The 17,335-nt window shown below is 44.7% G+C and overlaps 1 protein-coding gene across 1 annotated transcript; it reads right to left on the reverse strand.

The window, feature by feature from the left end:
- Positions 1-8,375: 8,375 nt before the first annotated feature.
- LOC140918017 (olfactory receptor 52P1) lies at positions 8,376-9,843 on the reverse strand. The gene is made up of 2 exons (XM_073361586.1): positions 9,800-9,843; positions 8,376-9,378 (listed from the first exon to the last, which is right to left on the reverse strand). The coding sequence occupies exon 2, from the start codon at positions 9,330-9,332 to the stop codon at positions 8,376-8,378; it is 957 nt and encodes a 318-aa protein (XP_073217687.1). The 5' UTR covers positions 9,333-9,378; positions 9,800-9,843.
- Between the last annotated feature and the right edge of the window lie 7,492 nt (positions 9,844-17,335).

The raw sequence follows: 17,335 nt of genomic DNA on the forward strand, positions 1-17,335 counted from the left end.
AGCCCCGGGAGAAGGCAGCACCAAGCTGCTGCCCCCATAGCAGAGAGCGGGGGGCGGAGAAGAGAGGCCAGGGTCCCTTCCGAGCGTGGGCCCTCTAAATAGCCGCTGGAGCCCCACCGCCGCTCCCCCAGGGCTCCAGCAGCGGGCTCTGGTGGAAATTTAAAGGGGCCGGGGCTCCAGCTGCTGCTGGGAACCCCAGGCCCTTTAAATTGCCGCCTGGGGAAGCCGGTCCGCCCCGGTATGGAGCACTGGCTCTTGCCAGTATGCCGTACTGGGGCATACCGGCTTACTTGCACCTCTGGCTGTAAGAGAGTCGTGGAGGCCCTAAACAGAACCTTTCCTGTGTGAGTGAGATGAGAGAATTGAGTTAAGTACTGGGGGCTGGGCGATCCAAGAGGATTCCCCTCTTGCCAGGTACAGATGGGGGTCAGTGAGTCAAAAAGGATCACCGTCCAGCAAAAGGCACACACTAGTTCACTTGCAAGTTTCTGGAAAAATTGGAATTGGTATACAAGGGATAGGAATAATTTAAAGTTGTGGTTTCCCTTAGAGGGAAAGTTTCAACCTTGACAAGATTGTGCACCTCAGAAGTGCGCTTCTGGCCAATGTCAGTGTGAGGCATATTTCTATTGTCATAAATTAAAAAAAATGGCATCGTGAATCTCAAATAAAGCATCTCAAGGACTCCTAGGAGAAACTTACAACACAATTAAAAGAGATAAAAATAAAATTGGCAAAGAATTTAAATCCGACTAAGCTGGCAAGAAATATTAAGCAACAGAAGCCCCTTACGTTCACACCTCAGACAGTGTCTCCCCATACTGAGGAAATGTTCCCCTTGTGCCAATTCCCGGGCAATGGTGCTTCAGGTCATGAGACCTCGGGGTCTGCACATGCACCTTAGTCTCCTACGGAACTGTATAATGTACTTCAAAATTTTCCAAAAAAAATAAGAAAGGACCCTGTTAAATTCAAAAAGGAATTGCAAATTGTTATAAACTCTTATAACCCTACATGGGCAGATTTAAATCAGCTTCTACGAGGGGTCATGCCTAGGGAAACATTGAGTCGCCTTTGTGAAAAAGCTCAGTGGCCCAAGCAAAATCCAGGCCATAACCAAAAAAAGTTAAATAAAATCAGGAAGAAGCTGTTAAATAAAATTCTCACAGTCTGCCCAAAGAAAGCTGACTGAAGCAAAAATTTGCACCTGTAAACAAAATAAAAATAAGAATTTGAATAAAACCCAAATACTCTCACCACCACATTAAAACTATGTTAATGACCTTCCAGCTCCAGAACATACAGGGACCCCGTAACAGCCGCCAATTCCAGGGGGAGAAGGGGAAGGCCAAACCAAGGTCCCCACAGTCCACCTCCCCTAGGGACCCAGCAATGGCGCATGTTACTATTTCAAGCAAATGGGCCATTGTATACAGTACATGTCCCTACCACCCTGGTTGATACAAAAGGGTAGGGGCAGGCAACACTCTTATTCCCCATCCCGTCCCTTCACCTCTGTCCATTTCTATCCATCCTTTGTTTAACCATCATGCTTTCCTCCTAAGCCCTTGTTCATCTGCTAACCTTTTGGGAAAAGACTTGTTGTGTAAATTAAATTGTATAATCTGCTGTACCCCAAATGGTGTGTATCTGAACGTGCCTGATCCCGCTCACAATGAGGTCCTGGCAGTTTACAGGAGAAGACCGACCCCAGCCCTTCCTCGTTGCAACAGGAACTGCTGACTAAGATCTCCCCTCCTTGTAAGCCTTGTGAGCCGATCATGCCAACCAGGTTGGGTGCATTGGGTCAGCCCAACCCGTTAAGATTCACCTAAACCCAGCAAGACCCTTTCCCGAGGTGCAGCAGTACCCTCTATCAAAACAGGCCAAGGGAAAATCCAACCTGTTCTTACCTCCTGCATTCAACAAGGAGTCATTATTCCTATGGTCAGTGAGTGTAATTGCCCCATTTTACCATGCTGTTAATGCTACCTTTCCCGTTGTCCCTAGCCCTGCTACTATCCTTTCCTGCAAAACACCAGTGCTGAGGGGTTGTTACCACCTCAAATAAGGAAAAGGTTGTATTAAGTCCAGACATAAAGGATTAAGGTTATTGTTAAATAAGATACATCTTATATCTGTCTGACAGATCTGACCTTCAAGTTTTTAAGGTCAGGCTTGACAAAGCCCTGGCTAGGTTGATTTAATTGGGGATCGGTCCTGCTTTGAGCAGGGGGTTGGACGAGATGACCTCCTGAGGTCCCTTCCAACCCTGATATTCTATGACTCTATGATCTAAATATAAGGAATAAATGCGTGTGTATGTAAATAGGTCTGTATAAATAAATAAAAGGGGGGTTAGTCAAAAAGCCACCCTCCTTGCTAAATTGGTAGTGAAACAATGCCTGTGCCCATGGAAAGAAATAATGCAACAAGGGGGGGAGGGGGAGAAGGATCAGGCCCAGACAAGCAGGCAACCACAGTTTGAGAAAGTTAAAAGAGAAAAAGGGAGAGGTTAATTCTGTAGTTACTGGAGAAAATTAAGCAGTGAAACTTTGTACAAATGTTAAAAGAAGGTGTTATGAAAAGAAAATTCTTAGTTTCTTTGCAGCTTTTCCTTTGAAGAAAGGGCACATTTCTCTGGAAAAAATTCTGGAAATAATCCAGGCAAAAGGTTATTTAAGTGAAATCATTTAACTATAAACAAGTTAGTTAAATTTGCTAAAAAAAAACAAACCCACTCCTGATGTGTACAATCTTTGTTTTATAAGTTTAAGATGAATTGGTGTTGTTTTAAAAATTGTAAAACCAAAAAATACTTTTGCCAGACAAAAGAAACTAGTGTTGTTTAATTTTGGTATTTAGCATTTAATCCTTAAAGTGACTTAATGCTTTACAAGCTTTAAAATGTTTTTAAATAAAGACCAAAGTTGTGGCTGCAGCAGGGCAGTCAAAGCCAGGAAAATGGGAAAAGATTTTAAATCTGTTCTGGTAACAAATAGCAGATAGAAGCTGTAGTCAGTGCCCCGCACTAAGTCTTAAGGTGGCTCTGTGTAATCAATGGTCGCTTTGCCAAAGGTGAGCCAAAATGGGTTGTGTTTTTCCCTTTTCAAATCAATGTGTGTTTAAAAGCAGAAGTTAAAAGTTAGAAGTTAATTGAGTCCTTTTGAGACAAAGTCCCTAAGCGGCTAATAACGTTGAATCCAAAAGCAAGTCAAGAATGTCTGTTAATGCAAATCACCTAAATAATAAACATAGAAGTCATTGAAACCTAACCTGCCTATAAAACAAATACAGAAAAATATGGTGAAGGGCTAAAATCTGTATGCTGTTTATGTTACGACCTGATATATAGACGGTGTCAGCTCTTTTTATAGGCCCAAAATCCAGAGTTTGGTCAAGAAGACAGAGGCCTAGCAAATAGTGAACAATATTAGCTAAGAAGCAGAACAAACAAAGGACAGCCTTGCTTTTTGCTAAAATAAGCTTGGTCAGCAAGAAGCCAGGTAGAAATTATAATTGGGGGTTTTATCTCAAAGTTGAGAACAAACCATGGGAATGAAAGGGGCCCTGTTTCTTCTGTAGAAGAGGCGTCTTCCTACACACCAGCCTTGAGTTTACGGAAGAGGTTCAAACATATCAGTATATGAGATATGATAGCCTCCCTCCTAGACATTGCCAGTGCCTGCCTTAGAAACACAAATGAATAATTAAAAGATAACCTTTTTTGCTATATACTTTTCATTTGTCCTTTTGTTTTAACTCCTAGGTGTGTACCTGTCGGACAATCAAGGGAGCTACTTCATTATCTATGGATCCCAAATCAGAATTCAAATATATTCAATAAATATATATATTTATATATATATATATATATATATATATATATATATAAATATATATATTTATACTAACACACTTTATATATCGTTTAATGGAAAACACCTGTGTACTAATTAAGTGTCTTGTAAAAAGAAAAGGAGGACTTGTGGCACCTTAGAGACTAACCAATTTATTAGAGCATGAGCTTTCGTGAGCTACAGCTCACTTCCTCAGATGCATATCGTGGAAACTGCAGCAGGCTTTATATATACACAGAGAATATGAAACAATACCTATTCCCACCCCACTGTCCTGCTGGTAATAGCTTATCTAAAGTGATTTCCAGCACAAATCCAGGTTTTCTCACCCTCCACCCCCCCACACAAATTCACTCTTGTGTTAACCTGAAACCATGGGCGGAGACATTATGTAACCTTTTGACCATTGGCTACTGTGCTTATCTCGTCTTGCTGCTAGACCTATCCAGGGGTTTGGGACTGCTTACCCTGTCATTTCCCTCTGCCCATGGAAAATCCATATAATCCATTGTAATCAATTGTTTGGCAGTGTCTCTGAGCCTAATAAACGAGGTGACACTCCATCAGTGCTGTACGTAATAAACCCACGTGCTTGATTCTACACGGTGTCCACATTTGTTCCTTCATATGGGGAGTAATTCCTCAGTTCTGCCTGCAATCAGCAAGGATATTTGTAAAAAATATATATATATTAAGCAATACTGCCAACAGTGTGTAATCTGCCAGCAACATAGTGCTGGTAAAGCAATGTCTAAATGTTGTAATTATAAGTGTCAGAGTAACAGCCGTGTTAGTCTGTCTTTGCAAAAAGAAAAAGGAGTACTTGTGGCACCTTAGAGACTAACCAATTTATTTGAGCATGAGCTTTCGTGAGCTACAGCTCACTTCAACCGATGAACACTGTCTGCCGATGTAAGGGCCTTCTCTTACTGTGACAGTCTGAGGCCCTGTGCTTAGGCTAAGGCCTTTGGCTAAGCAGCAGAGGCAGCCATAAGCTGGGAAGCGAACAGTCACCTCCTCACATTGCAAACTAGTCACATTGAAATAAGGCAATCTGGGGATGTTAGAAAGGTGATCCAGCCTATCACCTCCAGAGAAAGGAAAGTGCTGAGAAAATGTAAAAGGAAACTTAGTTTGATAGCATCCTGTCTGGCAAGAACTCACTTATCAATAGCTGGGATGTGAAATCCTCATTTCTTTGTTGTTCTATCACTGAAGTCCCCATTTCCCTATTGTTTGCCTGTATAATCTCCGTCTGGTTCTGTGATTGTTTCTGTCTGCTGTATAATTAATTTTTCTGGGTGTAAACTAATTAAGGTGGTGGGATATAATTGGTTGGCTAATCATATTACAATATGTTAGGATTGGTTAGTTAAATTTCAGTAAAATGATTGGTTAAGATTGGTTCAGATTACCTCCATATATCCTAATTGTTCAAAGGGAGCTGCCATTTGGTTGGCACAGCAATGGACCTGGGTTTCCGCTAGAAAAAAAGGGACTCGGCTGGACACCTATGGGATGGTGCAAATAGCGTGGCTGCAATCTACAATATCCATAAAGGTCAGCAACATGAGGAAAATTTGGGACAGTTGAAAAAAGCCACGGGCCTTCTTGCTGGAGCACAGCTAGCCCAGGTTCAGGCTGGTGTTGGTGAATTGTATGTTATCTCCTCCCTTAGTTCAATGACCCAAAAGCTGTGAACAGAGATGGTACTGGGTATCACCAGCACTGGAAAGGCATTGCAGTGGGATCAGGCTTGTTCGGAGGTTCAGGATTTTCTAAATGACCAGCTCACGGCCATTCAGAGGGATCTTGAACATCAAGCTTGGCCTACTGCCCTTACAAATACCTCAGGAGTGCCATCTAATCTGTGGCCGTGGAGACATACTTGGAGATTTTCTGAGTGGAAATGCAAACGTTCACAGTGCTCCTTCCAAGCATACGGGCAGGTCGGAGGGGTATGGGCTCCCACCTACTGAATCCTGCCGGGTCCGTGGGGAGAATGCATGTAGGGTTGGATAATTCACCAAGACATTTGGAAACTTGAACTACCTGGTATGCCCAACCAATTTGTAGTCAGTGCTCCTGAAATAACGCCCGGCATTTGGGGAAGGACTGGAAGCAAATGGACACTCTGGCCATTAGAACCCCCTCAACTTCAGTGTATACATAAACTAAAACCAGGAGAGGTTGTCACGGTTCATAACAACATTTGTTGGGAGGGTATGGAACACGGGACTACCCTGACAGGACATCTACGTTTCCAAGCTAATAATAGCTGTGTGCACGTTAAGACCACTATCTTAAATGACATACATTTTAATCTCACCACAGCTGCAGGCAATCATATCATTTACTGGCCTGTGGATAAAACTCTACAATTAGCCCTTAGGTTCCAGATATGCTTTAACTGGACTGCTTTAGCGCCTGACCAATTCCAAAACTTGCTTTCAATCCTACCAAAGGTTCAGAAAATTTCCAAATTACAGGGGCAAATTTAAATGCTCCAAAATATATATCAAGCTGAAAAAATGCCTTTTATACTGCCTATAGAATGTCTACTTTGTGTACCCAGGCTTTGTGTACCCAGGCTAATGTGTTGTGTTTTGTGAATGTGGAGGACCCAAGTAGGCCTAAGCGTCTCAAGTAGGCCTAAAACTTTGGTCAAGCTAACTGTGTATATAAAGCATAAGAAGAAAGTGTGGAAAATTCCATTAAGGGGCAATTGCAAAACAGCACAGCTTAAGAAATGTAACCATAACCACTAGAAGTTAAAAAAAAAAAAAACATTAACTGCAAAGAAAACACCTGTCAATAACAGAAAAAGCTTGTTTTTGCAAAACTTCAAGTAAGGCAAAGCTACTGTTAAAGCTTGCACTATATGCCAAATAAGGAAAATGCTGTTGAAGGAAGTGGGTTTGATAAATTGTGGTTTTCAGCAATATAAGCTCCTGTATTTTCTGTTTACAGCAGGGCAGCTCTGGCTGACTCTCCCTGTATGCGCATGCTTGAATAAAGGGACCTCAGGTTTGTTCTGATCCAAACACAATGCATGGTTAATTTTTCCATGACAACACCTACTTCTGACATCTTTGAGAACTGGAATGCTTACTGTGTATTTTGAAAGTTCCCACTAAAAGTGACTTAAAAATTGACTGCATACCGTGGTAAGTTATTGCACTCCAAAGCGTTGTCATAGTTTATCACAGCAGTCTGGTACCCGGGTATTTCAGAACCCGCGACAGGGGCACCTTAATTATTTCACTTCAGGTGGTGTCAGGAATAAATCAATTGGAACACAGCAATTCTGTCTGATCAAGGAATAAATCCAAGTAAGCTTGTTCTTGTCTAACACTGCAATTTATTAGATTTAAGCACACACAGACATAAGCAGTAGGTCTAGAACATCCCAGATATTTACCTAACAGCTGGAACGGTATAGAGTAATTAACAGAGGGTCCGCAGTGGCCAGTTGCACTCCCACCAGGGATAAAGAGTGTCTGGAAAAATCTCTCTCAATCAATCTCAAGATGGCTTCGGAGGACTGCTCCAAATTACACTGTATTAGCTAATTTTGTATAATTTCTACAAAACACATAGGTCATAGTGACTCCTACTGGATCACCAGTTTTCCTAACTTTCAATAAACTTGTAATATCAGAGGCATCTAGACTCAAGGTTATCATCCATTTATATTCTTTCATTCGCACATATTTATTTGTTTGTCCACTCCTCTCATTATGATTACCAGAAACTGCCAGCTAGATTTTGACCTTGCATCTAAAAGCCTGCTTTCCAATTAACCCTTAATTATGTGGTCTTTTATTTTATTAATTCATAGTGACTGAATGTACATCATATAGTTGCAGTTGGCTTGATCACATTCTGGGATAAACACCCTTCAAATCCAGGGTAACACAGTCCATTTCTCAAAAACACACAGTTTCATGACTCTCACCAATAAGCTCTAGTACAATATCCTTAATTCCTGCTGCAACTTTCCCATATTAAAACTTTCCAGCTGAATTACCTGGTTTATCTTCCAGATTTTCTGAAGGATTGCAAGTAGAAAAAACAGGTAAATTTTGCTCTCCAAATCACTGTACATATGATAAAGAAGTTCAGCATTGTAGTTGCTTTCTTTGTCTTTGTCTCTCAGAAAGTGTAGCTTTGTTTCATTAAACTGATCAAGAACCCTGTACATGCAGGGTCTAATGGAAAGCCACCTTGCTTCAGAAAGCTGATGAATATTCTGGTGGTCTGGAAACCACAGAAAGGCCACCGTGTGTGGAGATGGGGGCTGATAGGTGACACTGAAAGGGATTAGGTGATGGTCAGGGAGGGGGAACTCAGCAATGGAGAGAGCAGTTCTTGGTGATGGAATGATAAGATAATTGGTGTGAAGAAGTTCTCAGGCTGTGAACTTCCACAATACTGAGCTCACCCAAACTGGGACAGAGCACCCTTGATTAATGAGGAGATATTATTTTCCTCTCTTGTCATGCAGGTTTAAAATCAGTGGCCTCCAGGCAACCATATCCTGCATGTGTATTTGCCCACTTTTTCACGAAGCTCTTTGGTTTTCACCGCATAAATGATAGGGTTGAACATGGGGGGGAGGAGGAAATAGAGGTTGGCCAAGATGATGTGAATATGGGGAGCGATGCTCTGACCGAACCGGTGTGTCAGAGTGGAGAAGAGTAAGGGAGAATAAGACATAAGAATCACACAGATGTGGGCTGTGCAGGTGTTGAGTGCTTTTTGGTTGACTTTCTTAGAGGAAATTCTGAGGACAGCCCTCATGATCAGACTGTAGGACAGGGCAATGAGGGTCAGGTCTAACCCGATGACTAGAAATGCCATCACCAAGCCGTACATATTGTTGACTGTGATGTCCCCACACGATATCTTCACCACAGCCATGTGGTCACAGTACGTGTGGGGGATAATGCGGTTCACACAGAATGGCAGCCTGCTCAGGAGCATGGGCAGGGGCAGGATGAAGAAAACAGCTCTCATCAAACCCACAAGCCCTAGCTTAGCTATTCGTGTGTTGGTGAGGATGGTGGCATATCTCAGAGGGTTACATATGGCAATGTAACGATCAAAGGCCATTGTCACGAGGACTGCTGAGTGCATCATAGAAACTCCGTGAAGGAAGAATGTCTGGGTGAGGCAGCCACCCACAGTAATGTCTTTCAAATTAAACCAAAATATACACAGTACCTTTGGCACAACAGACGTAGACGTGCCAATGTCTGTGAGCGCCAGCATGCAGAGTAGCAGGTACATTGGCTTGTGCAGTGTCTGCTCTTTTCCTACAACAAACAAAACCATGAAATTTCCCAACAGGCCGATAATGTAGAATGTAGAGAAAGGGATGGAAATCCAGGCATGGGCGGCTTCCAAGCCAGGGATGCCTATTAGGATGAATGTTAAAGGGTCAGAGGGGGTGAGGTTGAAAACTGCCATGAGGTAGTCGATTCTTTGATCGGGCTCAGAAATGCTCAATGTGCCTGTGAAGGGAGAGAAGCAGAGCAAGTCGGTTACACGCTTTATAATAAATATTGCGGTAAATGTTTTATAATTATTAAAAATCTAGGAAAGGAGGTGAGATGGCAATATTTACAGATGGCACCACATTATTTAGTTCATAGTCAAGTCCAGAGAAGTCTTCAGAGGGAGCCCATATCAATAACTGCAATGTGTCTGCCCCCTGGAGGGAAAAGCTTGAAATCCTCATAGACCTTAAAGTTTCTAATTTAACTTTATGAACTCAGGACAGTGACCTGGGTGTCTTGGTACACAGCTCTGTGAAACCCTGCTCAAAGTTCAATCATGGACAGAAATAAACCAAATCATTGGGATCCAGGAGGAGTGGATTGGGAAATCATACAGAAAATACAATGGCATGAGATCAGTCAGTCAATATTTCTCCCTCCTCTGGATTCCTCTGTGTAGTACTGGGCACCCTTCTCACACAGGATATTGCAGAACTAGAAGGAGCTCCGGGAAGGGCAACACGAATGATCAAGGGCCCAGGGAAACTCTCATATGGAACAGGTTGAAAAGACTGGAACTGTTACGTTAGAAAGGAGATAAATTAGAGGGGACATGAGAAATGTCTATAAATTTTTGACTGGTAGTGAGTAGATAGGAAATGTGTTCTCCCTGTCTCCTACCTCAAGATCAAGAGGACATTCAATTAAACTGAAAGGTGGAGAATTCAAAATAGATAAAAAAGAGTGCTTTCTTAATTTGATGCCTTATTAGACTGAGGAACTCATTGCCACAAGAGGTAGCTAAGGCCATGAGGTAATCAAGAATCAGAAAGGGTTTGGACATTTGCATGGACAGTAAGACTATCCAGTTACAGTAGTCACACACAAAAAGTTTTGGAAAGCCTATACGCTGAAGTGTTTCAGGGCACAAGTCAATCTCTAGCTGTTAAAAATTAGGGTGACACCCTCATGGTGTTAAATTCATCCCCCCATCAACCCACTGCTTGTTTTTTTACACCTTCTATGGCAGCACCTGGGGCTGTCACTGTCAGAGAGAGGACACTGGACTAGATGGACCATAGGTCTGATCCACGATGCAATTCCTATGTTGGGCTATGACTTTGTGCTCAACAGAATAGGCACTAGGGGCACAATGGGTCTTGGTATTTAGGGCTACAGGCCTGCACCTCCGTTACTTGACCTGTTTCTTTTGGTGAGACACTGTCTTGCAGGCATCCAGCTTTGTCTAACAGATAAGTTGCAGGTGTTAACTGACAAGTGTAAGCAGAGACAGGTGTCAGCAATTCAGCTGCTCACCCTTCTCATGCCTGAATATTGATGAAGTTTTCAAATGACACTACGATTGGGGGATTGTAAATAATGAAAAGGACAGGTCACTTATTCAGAGCAATCTGGATTGTTTGGTAAACTGGGACGAAGCAAACAAGATGTGTTCTAATATAGCCATGTAGATATCTATATATAGGAACAAAGATTGTGGGCGATGTTTACAGGATGGAGGACTATTGTGGGAAGTTTAATGTATCTGAACAAGATATGGGGGTGTGCAGGGATAATTAGCTAAACATGATCTCCCAGTGTGACCCTGGATGATAGCCAGAGGAATCTCAAGGAGAGGTAGAGAAGTTATTTTACCTTTCTATTTGGCACTGGTGCGACTGCTGCTGGAATCCTGTCTCCAGTTCTGATGTCCATAATTAAAGATGGATGTTGATACACTGAAGACAGTTCAGAGAAAAATCACAAGAATTATTAAAAGATTAGAAAACCTGCCTTATAGTGATAGACTTAAAGATCTCAGTCTATTTAGTTTAATAAAGATAGGTCAGGGGTGACTTGAAAACAGTCTGTAAGTACCTACATGGGGAACCGATACTTAATAATAGTCCTTTCAGCCTAGCACACGGAGGTGTAACAGGATACAATGGCTGGAAGATGAAGTTAAAGAAATTCTGATTGGGAATAAGGTTTACATTTTTTAACAATAATAATTAACTACTGGAAAAATTTACCAAGGATCTTGGCAGATCCTTCATCACTGAGAATTTTTAAATCATTGTTGGATGTTTCTCTAATGGATCTTGTGTCGAAATATTTTGGGGGAAATTCTTAGGCCTGTGTTATTCAGACCAGATGATCACTACAGACCCTTCTGGCCTTGGAATCTATGAACATGTCCCGGGGAGTCCTCATTTTGCCTCCAAGCTTGTACGTGAGTTTACTGGAGGCATTTTTTCTATTCATGACAATGTGAATTTAGCCTGAAAGGGAGAAATTCTCAAGTGACTGTGGCACCTCGGAAATGTTACACTAGATATATATTTCATGAGGCTGAAGGATTCCGCGAGACACTGCATGGATGAACATTTTAGGTGAAAAAAATAATGACTTCAGCCCTGAAATCTCTGCATTGAGGAATGAATGTACAACTCTCACCATTAATGACAAACAGATCTGGCTAGCAAATGGTCCCAGATAATCCTCCATTTAATGTCTGTGTCCCAGTGGCTCTCTGTTTCAGTCAGCTTCAGTGGTTCCTGCATGTGACAGCTGTATTGATCTAGGCCCTCACATGTCCCACAGTTGTCCACTCTCGTTATATAATGTGCAAACTTAGCTTGTAAGTTGTTCCTGTGTAGCTGTCCTTGAAGCACCATGTGGTGTGTATGGGTATAACCAGAGAAGCCTCACAGGTGCCTGCCTTGGCATTTGCCCCTAGTGAGATTTCTCACCAGTGAGACACAGTCTCTAATTACCCCCAAACCAAGCATGCCGGTGTAATGGGAGGCACCTCACCCCCTGCAGTGAAAGAGTTTTTGAAAGCGTGGGGTGGCTCAGAGGTTGCAGGATCCACGGATGACTGGAGAGCATGGAGAAGACACTGGCAAGCAGGATGCTGTTGGAATTGGGCAGCCTGGAAGGGGACGAAGAGTACGGACAGGGACTCATAGAATGATGGGAGATTGAAGCAGCTGAGGAGCAAAGTGTGACTGGTCTCCCCCGGGTTGCCAGCTGGAACTGGAGTTACACTGAGGCTTCGGACTCAACAGCGTGGGCTCCCTCTCTCAGTGTGCTGCTGGGACAAGCTGCAGACCCACTCCTCATTATACACCTCCACCAGCATTCACACATGCAGGCTGTCTGATCAGCCATTGCATGAACCAACCATAGAGAAAAGAAAAGGAGTACTTGTGGCACCTTAGAGACTAACCAATTTATTTGAGCATAAGCTTTCGTGAGCTACAGCTCACTTCATCGGATGCATATCGTGGAAACTGCAGCAGACTTTATATATACACAGAGAATATGAAACAATACCTCCTCCCACCCACTGTCCTGCTGGTAATAGCTTATCTAAAGTGATCATCAGGTGGGCCATTTCCAGCACAAATCCAGGTTTTCTCACCCTCCACCCCCCCACACAAATTCACTCTCCTGCTGGTGATAGCCCATCCAAAGTGACAACTCTTTACACAATGTGCATGACAATCAAGTTGGGCTATTTCCTGCACAAATCCAGGTTTTCTCACACCCCCCCCACCCCCATACACACACAAACTCACTCTAGTTTGTGTGTGTATGGGGGTAGGGGGGATGTGAGAAAACCTGGATTTGTGCTGGAAATGGCCCACCTGATGATCACTTTAGATAAGCTATTACCAGCAGGACAGTGGGGTGGGAGGAGGTATTGTTTCATACTCTCTGTGTATATATAAAGTCTGCTGAAGTTTCCACGGTATGCATCCGATGAAGTGAGCTGTAGCTCACGAAAGCTTATGCTCAAATAAATTGGTTAGTCTCTAAGCCCTGATCTACACTAGGACTTTAGGTCGAATTTAGCAGCGTTAAATCGATTTAAACCTGCACCCGTCCACACAATGAAGCCCTTTATTTCGACTTAAAGGGCTCTTAAAATCGATTTCCTTACTCCACCCCTGACAAGTGGATTAGCGCTTAAATCGACGTTGCCGGCTCGAATTTGGGGTACTGTGGACACAATTCGATGGTATTGGCCTCCGGGAGCTATCCCAGAGTGCTCCATTCTGACCGCTCTGGACAGCACTCTCAACTCAGATGCACTGGCCAGGTAGACAGGAAAAGAACCGCGAACTTTTGAATCTCATTTCCTGTTTGGCCAGCGTGGCAAGCTGCAGGTGACCATGCAGAGCTCATCAGCACAGGTGACCATGATGGAGTCCCAGAATCGCAAAAGAGCTCCAGCATGGACCGAACGGGAGGTACGGGATCTGATCGCTGTTTGGGGAGAGGAATCCGTGCTATCAGAACTCCGTTCCAGTTTTCGAAATGCCAAAACCTTTGTCAAAATCTCCCAGGGCATGAAGGACAGAGGCCATAACAGGGACCCGAAGCAGTGCCACGTGAAACTGAAGGAGCTGAGGCAAGCCTACCAGAAAACCAGAGAGGCGAACAGCCGCTCTGGGTCAGAGCCCCAAACATGCCGCTTCGATGATGAGCTGCATGCCATTTTAGGGGGTTCAGCCACCACTACCCCAGCCATGTTGTTTGACTCCTTCAATGGAGATGGAGGCAATACGGAAGTAGGTTTTGGGGACAAAGAAGATGATGATGAGGAGGAGGTTGTAGATAGCTCACAGCAAGCAAGCGGAGAAACCGGTTTTCCCGACAGCCAGGAACTGTTTCTCACCCTAGACCTGGAGCCAGTACCCCCCGAACCCACCCAAGGCTGCCTCCTGGACCCAGCAGGCGGAGAAGGGACCTCTGGTGAGTGTACCTTTTAAAATGCTATACATGGTTTAAAAGCAAGCATGTGAAAGGATTACTTTGCCCTGGAATTTGCGGTTCTCCTAGATGTAGTCCTAAAGCCTTTGCAAAAGGTTTCTGGGGAGGGCAGCCTTATTTCGTCCTTCATGGTAGGACACTTTACCACTCCAGGCCAGTAACACGTACTCGGGAATCACTGTAGAACAAAGCATTGCAGTGTATGTTTGCTGGCATTCAACCAAAATCCGTTCTTTATCTCTCTGTGTTATCCTCAGGAGAGTGAGATATAATTCATGGTCACCTGGTTGAAATAGAGTGCTTTTCTTCTGGGGACACTCAGAGGAGCCCATTCCTGCTGGGCTGTTTGCCTGTGGCTAAACAGAAATGATCCCCGCTGTTAGCCACAGGGAGGGGGGAGGGTTGAGGGGGTAGTCACGCGGTGGGAGGAGGCAAAATGTGACCTTGTAACGAAAGCACATGTGCTATGTAGGTAATGTTAACAGCAAGGTTTACCCTGAAAGAGTGTAGTGACTGTTTTATAAAATGTGTATTTTTAAATACCGCTGTCCCTTTTTTTTTCTCCACCAGCTGCATGTGTTTCAATGATCACAGGATCTTCTCCTTCCCAGAGGCTAGTGAAGCTTAGAAAGAAAAAAAAACGCACTCGCGATGAAATGTTCTCCGAGCTCATGCTGTCCTCCCACACTGACAGAGCACAGACGAATGCGTGGAGGCAAATAATGTCAGAGTGCAGGAAAGCACAAAATGACCGGGAGGAGAGGTGGAGGGCTGAAGAGAGTAAGTGGCGGGCTGAAGAGAGTAAGTGGCGGGCTGAAGACAGGGCTGAAGCTCAAATGTGGCGGCAGCGTGATGAGAGGAGGCAGGATTCAATGCTGAGGCTGCTGCAGGACCAAACCAGTATGCTCCAGTGTATGGTTGAGCTGCAGCAAAGGCAGCTGGAGCACAGACTGCCACTGCTGCCCCTCTGTAACCAACCGCCCTCCTCCCCAAGTTCCATAGCCTCCACACCCAGACGCCCAAGAACGCGGTGGGGGGGCCTCCGGCCAACCAGCCACTCCACCACAGAGGATTGCCCCCAAAAAAGAAGGATGTCATTCAATAATTTTTAAAGTTGTAAACTTTTAAAGTGCTGTGCTTAAAGTGCTGTGTGGCATTTTCCTTCCCTCCTCCACCACCCCTCCTGGGCTACCTTGGTAGTCATCTCCCTATTTGTGTGATGAATGAATAACGAATGCATGACTGTGAAGCAGCAATGACTTTATTGCCTCTGCAAGCAATGATTAAAGGGAGGAGGGGAGGGTGGTTAGCTTACAGGGAAGTAGAGTGAACCAAGGGACGGGGGGGTTCATCAAGGAGAAACAAACAGAACTTTCACACCGTAGCCTGGCCAGTCATGAAACTGGTTTTCAAAGCTTCTCTGATGCGTACCGCGCCCTCCTGTGCTCTTCTAACCGCCCTGGTGTCTGGCTGCGTGTAACCAGCAGCTAGGCAATTTGCCTCAACCTCCCATCCTGCCATAAACGTCTCCCCCTTACTCTCACAGATATTGTGGAGCACACAGCAAGCAGTAATAACAGTGGGAATATTGGTTTAGCTGAGGTCTAAGCGAGTCAGTAAACTGCGCCAGCGCGCCTTTAAACGTCCAAATGCACATTCTACCACCATTCTGCACTTGCTCAGCCTGTAGTTGAACAGCTCCTGACTACTGTCCAGGCTGCCTGTGTACGGCTTCATGAGCCATGGCATTAAGGGGTAGGCTGGGTCCCCAAGGATACATATAGGCATTTCAACATCCCCAACAGTTATTTTCTGGTCTGGGAATAAAGTCCCTTCCTGCAGCTTTTGAAACAGACCGGAGTTCCTGAAGATGCGAGCATCATGCACCTTTCCCGGCCATCCCACGTTGATGTTGGTGAAACATCCCTTGTGATCCACCAGAACTTGCAGCACCATTGAAAAGTACCCCGTGTGGTTTATGTACTCGGCGGCTTGGTGCTCCGGTGCCAAGATAGGGATATGGGTTCCGTCTATAGCCCCACCACAGTTAGGGAATCCCATTGCAGCAAAGCCATCCACTATGACCTGCACATTTCCCAGGGTCACTACCCTTGATATCAGCAGATCTTTGATTGCGTGAGCTACTTGCATCACAGCAGCCCCCACAGTAGATTTGCCCACTCCAAATTGATTCCCAACTGACCGGTAGCTGTCTGGCGTTGCAAGCTTCCACAGGGCTATCGCCACTCGCTTCTCAACTGTGAGGGCTGCTCTCATCTTGGTATTCATGCACTTCAGGGCAGGGGAAAGCAAGTCACAAAGTTCCATGAAACTGCCCCTACGCATGCGAAAGTTTCGCAGCCACTGGGAATCGTCTCAGACCTGCAACACTATGCGGTCCCACCAGTCTGTGCTTGTTTCCCGAGCCCAGAATCGGCGTTCCACAGCATGAACCTGCCCCATTAGCACCATGATGCATGCATTGGCAGGGCCCATGCTTTCAGAGAAATCTGTGTCCATGTCCTGATCACTCACGGGACCGCGCTGACGTCGCCTCCTCGCCCGGTATCGTGTTGCCATGTTCTGGTGCTGCATATACTGCTGGATAATGCGTGTGGTGGTTAATGTGCTCCTAATTGCCAAAATGAGCTCAGCGGCCTCCATGCTTGCCTTGGTATGGCGTCCGCACAAAAAAAAGGCGCGGAACGATTGTCTGTCGTTGCTCTGACGGAGGGAGGGGCGACTGACGACACGGCTTACAGGGTTGGCTTCAGGGAGCTAAAATCAACAAAGGGTGTGCCTGTACATCAAGGAGTATTTCAGGCAGGACTGCACGGAGGGTTCCAATAAGAAATGGTGCACCTAAGTTATCGTTGTTATTGGAACAAGGAGGTTAGCCTGGCCTCTGATTGATACATGGCTAGATTTACCTCGCTGCACCTTCTCTGTGAGTGACTGCAGTGTGATCTAGACAGGGGAGGAGGCAAATGAGTACAAAACAAATCTGGTCTATTTCTTGTTCTGACCCACTCCATCTATCTTTTACATCTTTGGCTGGCAGCAGACGGTGCAGAAGGACTGCATGCCATCCACATCTCATGGCTGCTCGGCAGAAGATGGTACAGTATGACTGCTAGCCATCTTCATCTCTTGCCTGCCTGGCATAAGATGGTACAATACGACTGCTAGCAA

The sequence above is a fragment of the Lepidochelys kempii genome, chromosome 1 (genome assembly GCF_965140285.1).
Source record: "Lepidochelys kempii isolate rLepKem1 chromosome 1, rLepKem1.hap1, whole genome shotgun sequence".
Lineage (NCBI taxonomy): Eukaryota > Metazoa > Chordata > Testudines > Cheloniidae > Lepidochelys > Lepidochelys kempii.

Bases quoted from the DNA above. Each gene is read 5' to 3' on its own strand.
- LOC140918017 (XM_073361586.1), bottom strand. From the start codon at position 9,332: ATGGCAGTTTTCAACCTCACCCCCTCTGACCCTTTAACATTCATCCTA.